Source organism: Panthera pardus, unplaced genomic scaffold (genome assembly GCF_024362965.1).
Source record: "Panthera pardus isolate Hobbes unplaced genomic scaffold, ASM2436296v1 HiC_scaffold_6, whole genome shotgun sequence".
NCBI lineage: Eukaryota > Metazoa > Chordata > Mammalia > Carnivora > Felidae > Panthera > Panthera pardus.
In genome coordinates this window covers 62,505,773-62,514,480 of record NW_026526991.1, presented here as the reverse complement: position 1 = coordinate 62,514,480, position 8,708 = coordinate 62,505,773, and the positions used below count along the sequence as shown (strand labels likewise).

Genomic DNA, 8,708 nt, shown 5'->3' with positions numbered 1-8,708 from the left:
GCAAGCCTCTCCACCTCTCTGAGCCTCAGTCTCCTCCTTTGCAAATGAAGCTCCTGGACTCCTTGTGCCTGAGTTTCTTCCAGCCACGACCTTCCAGACAGCACTGCCATGGCCAACTAACACTTTATCAGGGCTTCCTGGTGCTGGACGTTTCCATGACTGGTGCACCACCTGAGGACCCAGAGTGCATGCAGACAGGTGCAGGACATTTTCTGAGGGTGTTGGTAGTCGTCTACCCAGAAGGGAGGCCTCTGTGGGAAATGCCCGGTTAAAGACAGCTAACAGGTATTCTTTGCTACAAAACTTCTCAAAAACTCTAATACATACTCCCAGGAGGAAAGATGTAATGGACACAGAACGCTTTTTTTTTTTTTTTTTTTTTTTTTTAGCAGAGCTCTGTCAGCAGACTGGCGTTCTTTGGGCCCGACTTCGAGATAGGTGACTCTCAAGAAATCCCTGCAGCCCTGGAGTTCTAGCAGCTCACACTCTCCCAAGTGCACCTTGATAAGGAGAAGGCTTTCAGGATGTCAGCTGGAGTAGGGACCAGGGCCAAGGAAAGAAACCTTCTGTCCCCAAACCCCTCAGCCACTCAAGGTCCTCTTAGGTTCCCCCAAATGAGAGGCCAGAAGGGAATCGATGTATGCATGGTCAGACCTTCCCCTCTAAGAACTGAGGCCACAACGCCTCCTGGAATGTCCTCCCACCAGGCCCCCAGCGCTCAAAGAACAAATGAACCACCAGCTCTTGCCCGTTTTGATACCATACAGTGGACAGGACAGTCGGGAGTAACTGCCTTAGTCGCGGAGGAAGAGCACTCCAGCTGTTCTGTGAACAGCACAGCCCACTGGCACAGAGCGAGAGGAGTCAGTCCAATGGGGAGAAAGGCGGCCAGGGAGGCCCCGAGGCCTGATGTGAAACACAATGCACTTTATTGGCGACAGAACGGTTGGCAGAGGGGTCCCTGTGTTATATACATCAGCAGTGGTGACCATTCCACCAGGGGCGGGGGGGACCCCAAGGGCAGGAGAAGGCAGTGGCTGAGGCCACACGTGGACAATCACAGGCACAGACCGGAGCCCGAGAGGGCGCCTGAAATTCTCACGGCAGCGCTCGGCCAGGAGTCTGGATGGAGGATCCAGTGCCCCGGATCTTCCAGCCCCCAGAGAGCGGGCCCCGGGAGGGTGGGCTGGGGTCGGGAGTGGGGGGTGGCACTGAGGATGTCGCGGACATGGGCGGGGAGCAGGGGCTGGGGGCGCGAGGCGCTGCGGCGCGCGGTGTTTATCTGGAGAAGCGCTGCGAAGACTGGGAGAACTTGACGCTGCCGCCCCGGCTGCTGCCCGAGCTGAAGCCTCCGCCACTGACCCCGCAGCGAGCTCCGGAGCCAAAGCCGCCGCTGCCGCCTCCGAGGCCGAAGCCGCTGCCGCCGATGCCGCTGCCGCCGCCGAAGCCGAAACTGCTGCCGCCGATGCCGCTGCCGCTGCCGCTGCCGCTGCCAATGCCGATGCCGCTGCCGCTGCCGCCGCCGAAGCTGAAGCCGCTGCCGCTACCGCCGCCGCCGCCGCCTGCCCGGCCGAAGCCGCCGCCGAAGCCGCCGCCGAAGCCGCCGCCGTAACCACCTGCAGCGCCGCCGCCGCTGACCACCGCTGCCGGGGAGAGGACAGAACCACGATCAGCGCCCCTCGCCCTCCTAGCTGTATCATAATTGATGACCCACGGGGCCCGGGATGATGGGGAGGCCACCAAGGCAGCTTTGCACCGGTTGATCATTGTGGCACGTTCTAATGGCATAGGGTGCTCATCCCATAGTGCTAAGTGGTTATGAAATCTCCAATAGTTCCTTCTACTCTTGATGCCCCGCCTCCCACGCTGGAGACTTTTCCAGAATTTCTCCTCTCATGAATAGGCTCCCTACTGCATACTCCCCATCCCATAGACATCTATTAATAGTGCCCTGAACCCTGAAAATAATTACAGAAGCAGGTCTGCTGCCCCTTCTGCCCAGGGAAAACCTCTCCAACGTCCATAGAATTTTTTTTTTTTTTTTTTTTAAATAAGGTGCTACTGCCCTGTGTGATTGCAGGTATTTCAGATTCGGTTCTCACGGTCATGGTTATTCTGGCTACTTACAGATGCTCACAGCGCTCTGGCACTCTCCAGACATCCTACAGGACAAAGCCAGAGAAATAGCTCTGTCACAAAGCAAATAACCAGCAATTTTTCATGGATGAAGGTGATGAATTGCAACCTGAACTGAATTCAGAAGCCAAGCAGAGCAGTACCCTAGCCTTGTCCACAGAGGGATGCCAGCCAGAAAAGGCACCTGCCTCCCTGCCCAAAGATTCTGTTTCATTCAGAACCCCTGTGCGCCCTTGGTCGTGAGTGCACTTTGGCCATCTATGGAAAGAGTGGGCGGGTGAAGGCCTCTTCAGGGCCTACTGACAATGATGGGTCCTCTCTCTATACAAAAGGCCTCCATTCCCATGCACTTAGTCACTCATCTGACCCTCAGCATGTGCGCCAGGTCAGGAAAGGTAGGGAGAGTGAATTGGAAGCCCCACCTGCACTCCTCGCCCTCCAGCAGCTTGCGGTAGGTGGCGATCTCCACGTCCAGGGCCAGCTTCACGTTCATCAGCTCCTGGTAGTCCTTCAGCAGCCGGGCCAGGTCATCTTTGGCCTGCTGCAGGGCGGCCTGCAGCTCTTGGAGCTTGGCATTGGCATCCTTGAGGGCCAGCTCCCCACGCTGCTCAGCTTCGGTGATGGCCACCTGCAGGTTGGCATTCTGGAGGATGGGGGCAGGGGGGGGAGGCAGGGGAAGAGATGAGCCTAGCAGGAGGGTCCCAGGCTCTCTGAGTCTTACCATAGCTTACCCCATAGCAAGCATCTGAAAGCCAGGCAACATCCCCCTCTCCCCAATACCTCTATCTTTTCCTCATCTATGGAGATATTTTCCCCATGGATTACTAGCCATCTGGACTGGCTCGGTCTTTGAACTTGCCGGAGGTCAATGCTGCCTGAGATGACCCCAGAAGTCCATTCCAGACTAGGAGTCCTGAGATCCCAGCCCCACTCCCCACTGGTCCATCCAGGCGCCTATATGCATTGCCCTCCCACCTGCTTCTTAACATTCTCGATCTCGGCCCGCAGCCTCTGGATCATTCTGTTGAGCTCAGAGATCTCACTCTTGGTGTTCTTCAGGTCATCTCCATGCCTGCCGGCCGTGGTCTGCAGCTCCCCAAGCTGGAGAACAGAAGGGAAGATCGGGTGTTAACGCGGCTTTGCCTGACTTGTTTCTCTATCCCTAACATCACCCACCCAACCTTGAGGTGCTTAGTAAGCATTTGTTAAAATGACATTGAATCCTATTTCAGCAGGGACACTTCTGTGGCAGCAGGGAAGAGAATATCTGGGTCACGGTGGTAGGAATTCCCCTACCCTGCAGTCTAGAACAAGCTAGAACCAGTCCCATGTGGCCTGGCAAGGGACAGTGGAACCACCTTCCTCCAGGGATAGCCAAACAGCCATTAGAAGGATGTCTCCAGAGGGTAGAAGCAAGAGGGGTCCACCCAGTGACCACCAGGGACCCACCACCCAGCAGTCCCCACAGGCCACAGCCTCCCTGAGACCCTCAAGGGATCCTCTGAGAGGTGCCTAGCTCCCACCTTCGTCTGGTACAGGGCCTCGGCCTCTGCCTTGCTCCTCTGGGCAATGTCCTCATACTGGGCCTTGACCTCAGCGATGATGCTGTCCAGGTCCAGGCTGCGGTTGTTGTCCATGGACAGGACCACGGAGGTGTCGCTGACGTGGCTCTGCATCTGGGACAGCTCCTACCAACACAGAGGGGCCTGTTACTTCTCAAGCAGAGGCCTGCAGAGAGACTCCTGAACAATAGACCCATTCTCCGGCTCAGTTCTGAATGTGCATCTGCCCCACCCTGCCCCCCCAGCCCCTCAGAGAACCCGTGTCTATTGTCCATCTTGTGGAACCCCAACAAGGGGCCAGCCCTATCTCTAGGCTCAGTCTTCCTGGGCCCTAGATACCAAATCAGCCCAGCCTCTAAAAATATCTCACCCTCCCTGGCTCCCCTCTTAGTAGGAAACGTCACCATGTCATAGAGGGTCGTCAGGAAGTTGACTTCATCCATTAAGGCATCTACTTTGGCCTGAAGCTCCACCTTGTTCATGTAGGCGGTGTCCACGTCCTGAGAAAGACAGAAGCATTAAGGCCTCGTTCCCCACAAGGAACAAACAACAAACTGCACGTGCCACAGGAAAGGGTCAGGACAGGCTGGTGATTGACCGGCCCTTGTCCGAGACTGGTCTCCACGTGAAGGAGTGACTCGTGTCTCACTGGGATGGTTACTCAAAAATGAAAAACCAATGAACTGGCTCTTGGGGATCTTTCCAGACTATGATGCACCTGGCTTCTGTTTTTTTGCTTCAACTGCCTGAACTCGGCAGCTCTGTGGCAGTGGAGTAGGAAGGTTCCCCCAGCTCAGCTGGAAACCCGTGCGTGTCCACAGCCCCGGGAACCCCACACACAGCCTTACCTTCTTCAGGGTCACAAATTCATTCTCAGCAGCTGTACGTTTATTGATTTCATCCTCATATCTGTAAGGGTTAAAAAGAAATAGCTGAGTTTGGGTTTCGAGGTAGTCATAAACACTTTTGTCTGAAACTCTGAAAGTTCATCTCTCCATCCCTCTGTCCCTCTGCTGCCCCTCTTAGCTGAACACACCCTCTTTACTCGCCCCTTATTAGCTAGGAGGACCAGCCACTCTAGTCTCTCCAAGCACACTGGCCTGGTTTTAGCACTGGAAGTCCCACCTCCTGGGAAACCCCTCGGTCCCAAGGAAATCGGACCGTCGGTCAGCATGCCCTGAGTTGTCCCGGCAATCTTCAGATCCTAGAACCCGAATCTTCCCCAGCCGGGATCATGAGGAAGTGCTTCCTCAGCCCTAAACTCATCCCACTTGCCATGACTTTACTCGTCCTTGGGGAAGGAGGGCGAGTGGGGAGCCCAGTGAATCGAGCTGCCCTCTGCGAAGGTAAGGAGAGGAAGATGAGCTCATTGGCACCACTGCCAGCAGGTGGGAGGAAAGCAGTAAGGGCCGGGGCTCCGACACAGGGCTGCTGCTCATGTCTCTGTCACTCACTTCTTCTTGAAGTCCTCCACCAGGTCCTGCATATTCCTCAGCTCCGAGTCCAGGCGGCCCCTCTCCCCCAGGATGCTGTCCAGGTAGCTCCGCTGGTTGTTGATGTAGGTCTCAAAAAGGGGCTCCAGGTTGCTGGTGCCCGTGATGGAATTTGTGCCCTGCTGCTGGAGCAGGTTCCACTTGGTCTCCAGGACCTTGTTCTGCTGCTCCAGGAACCGCACCTGCCACGCATCGGGGGGGAAGCCGCATCAGGCAACGCTTGTGGCAGAGGAGCGGAGGGGCCCCGGCTCAGGTGGGACTGAGCCTCTGAATCCCCCCATCCCCCGGCACAGAGGCCCAGAAGGGATGCGAAGCTAGGCTTCTGCTGTAGCTGGAGAGGCTACGGGCAGATGGCCGCTCTGGTCAGGCCGCTAAAGATCCAGCACCACTTTGGAAAGTTACAGAAGGAGGAGAAATGGGTGGGGAATCTGGAAGTAGCCCCTGTCCAGAAGCAGAATGGCAAAGATGACCCCTCGGTGTTCCCCGAGGACTTCGTGACTCTATCTCAAGGTCCAAAATGACAGTACACTCTGCAGAAATGTGCTTGAGCCTCAGCGGCATTCTTCCTACCTAAAGCCTTGCTGACGCTCAGCCCTTCAAAGGATGTGACTCACTGGGAGCTGATACTGATTGAAATGCCGCAATCAGCACCACAGGAGAGAGCCCGCAGCAGTGAGCTACCCTGGTCTGGGGGACACCAAGCACCCTTCTCCTTCTGACCTGGTCAGTTAGGGGTGCAGACTGGTTGCTAGCTCCTCTGCAGCCCTGTTGAGACTAAGGTTTCCAGGTAAGCCCCTCTAATCCCTTCTCCAGGGCATGTGTCTCCTTTGCCCGGCACAGCAGCGTGGAGGGAACAGGCCTCCTGGGAAGCCTCATGTCTGATAAACGCCCACTCCTGGGTCAGACCCTTTCCTGCCAGTAGCCATGGCTCTTCCCATGTGTTCCCAATGCTGCCAGCCTGGGCATAGATAAGGCAACAGGCAAGAGACTTGAGCAGGGAGCCAGACAGGTAGGACTTAGGATGTCCAGGTCCAAAGAGGAGCCCATTGTCTTTCCTACTCAGGTGACCATGTCGGCAAACTCATCAGCCCCGAACATCTTCCCAGATCCTAGACTTCCTAACCATCTCCCTGCAGCCTGGCTCATCCAAGATTGATCCTAAATGTTAAACTCAAAGTCCCAGCCTGGGAAATGGGGGCCCGGTCAGAGTTTCATCACCTTGTCGATGAAGGAGGCGAACTTGTTGTTGAGGGTCTTGATCTGCTCGCGCTCCTGGGTCTTTACTTGCCCAATCTGGGGGTCGATCTCCACATTGAGGGGCTGCAGGAGGCTCTGGTTCACAGTCACTTCCTGGATTCCCCCAGGGAAGCCACCAGGACCAAAGCCACCGGGCCCACCAAAGCCACCAGGCCCTCCAAAGCCACTGGGCCCTCCAAAGCCACCAGCCCCTCCAAAACCACCAGCTCCACCAAAGCCACCAACCCCTCCAAAGCCACCAGCTCCACCAAAGCCACCAGCCCCTCCAAAGCCACCAGCCCCTCCAAAGCCACCTCCCATTCCTCTGCCACCACCAAAGCCACCACCAAAGCCACCTCCAAAGCCACCCCCAAAGCCACTGCCACAGCTGCTACGCCCTCCCCCAAAGCCACCAGCCCGGGAGCCACCGGCCACGCTGATGGAGATGCTCTTGTTGCCACCCAGGCTGTAGAGGCTGCGACTGCCAAAGCCACCCGCCCCACCCCGGAACCCGCAGGCCCCTCCGCTGGCTCCCCCCGAGCGGGCCACACAGCTCATCCTGCTGCTTCCTGAGACCACGGCAGAGCGACCTGAGAAGCCCTGGCCGCCGCCGCCAGATGTCTTGCTGACTTGTCTGCTCATGGTGAGGGAGCTTGGTGAAGGAAAAGTACCAGAGTTAAGCAGGACACTGAGAGTCAGAGGAAGAGGGAAGGGAACTGAAGGCCTGTGCAAAATAAATCCCTTTATATACATCAAGGAGGTTGCTGGGCTCAAACGAAGGAGAGATAATTAATCCCAAATAGTCATGGGTTGGGTTTGCCTCCAAGGCAATAAGTTTGTTCCAGGCTACTAAACACACCTTGAAAATAATCTGAAATGGTAAAAATGCTAAGGTGGCAGGCTTACCTGGCAGGGGGTGGCTCCCGGCACTGCCCCATGCTTGGGCATGGCCACCTCCTTAGCTTTGTCTGACAGGACCCAAGAGGCACACTCATCCTAGCCAGGTGCCCAACAGCCATTTGTCTGCCCTCAGCTGTGAAAAGAATGGAGTGAAAGATGGGTTGGGGACATTCTGGTTGTCTGGGTAGTGGAAACAATGAAGCCCACCCAAGCACTCAAGGGAAGTATCTCAACAGAAGGGGTGATTCAGTTCACTCCACAGACAACACATGGTCATGGAGTGTCCCCGGCGGGCCCCACTCTGTGCTGGATTTGGGGTGAAAGGATGACCTCCCTGCCTCCCTTTCTGGAAACAAAGCTCAGATCCCTGAAAACTCTGCCTCCTGCCTCCCCGCCCCCTGCCGCCCATCCCAGGCTGTAGTTCAGGAGACAGAGGTATTGGGATTCATGACTGTTTTCTGAGAAAAGGGGCAGTAAACACCTATGCGCTTTGATGAGTCGTTAGCAACATTCAGTATGAGAAATGTTTATTGGTTTGCTCGTTTGTTTGTTTTGAAAACTTCCCAGAGGAACCATACACTATTCCACATTTTGGTGTAGCTCTAAAGCTTCCTTTCTTGCTCCCCACATGTTGGGCACTTCTCTGGTTTCAGCCAGAGGACTAGAGATTCAAACACAAGTTCTACCACCAATTCAACAAATAGGTACAGATGGCCTACCTCGTGCCCGGCACTGTGCAAGGTACAGAGACTCATTGGTGAACAAAATACATGGATCCCCTGTGAGACCGCTCCTCGGGCTGAGGGGCTGTGCTCCTAGAAGTCTGTGGCCTCAGCATCCATACCCCACCCCCAGCCTCAGGAAAACAGACCTGGCAGGGCCCCAGCACTGCCATACGTGTCTGACTCCAAAAGCCTGAGAACTGCCAGCCTGGTGTTTTTCAGAAGCTTAGGTACTGGGCTTGGCTTGTCCAAGAGGAAAGCCTTCCTGCCAAATTAGCCGCTTATCTCTCCAGGACAGGCCTTTTTTCATTCAGTGTGCTGCACGTTAGGCCCTGCTAAGGGTGTAACCTATGCAGCCTTGGCAGCAGCTGTCTCAGATTAGGAAAAAGGAGGAAAGGACAGGGGATGTTTCAATGCTGGGTGGGGCTGGGAATGGCCCGAGTGCAGAGGAAATGAAATTTTCTTCAGTGACCTGGTTCTCCTATTTTGTCCTTCTCTCGCCCATTTGTTGCCCACAGGCTATGCATCCTCTTGGCCCCTTCCCCAGAATAAAGCCGTAAGCTTTCCGGGAGTTTATAGTCTTGGTAATGTACTGGATCCCTTCGTTCTTAGCACAGTGCTTTGCCAATGACAGGTGCTGATAAAAAATTGTTTGGTTG

General features: G+C 55.6%; 1 protein-coding gene across 1 annotated transcript; it reads right to left on the bottom strand.

Annotated features, from left to right (window-relative positions):
• Positions 1–912: 912 nt before the first annotated feature.
• Positions 913–7,163, bottom strand: KRT3 (keratin 3). Its single transcript, XM_019419467.2, has 9 exons — positions 6,410–7,163; positions 5,153–5,373; positions 4,547–4,607; positions 4,103–4,198; positions 3,660–3,824; positions 3,112–3,237; positions 2,559–2,779; positions 2,128–2,162; positions 913–1,643 (listed from the first exon to the last, which is right to left on the bottom strand). Exons 1-9 carry the CDS (start codon positions 7,067–7,069, stop codon positions 1,279–1,281), a joined length of 1,950 nt encoding a protein of 649 aa, XP_019275012.2. The 5' UTR covers positions 7,070–7,163; the 3' UTR covers positions 913–1,278.
• Between the last annotated feature and the right edge of the window lie 1,545 nt (positions 7,164–8,708).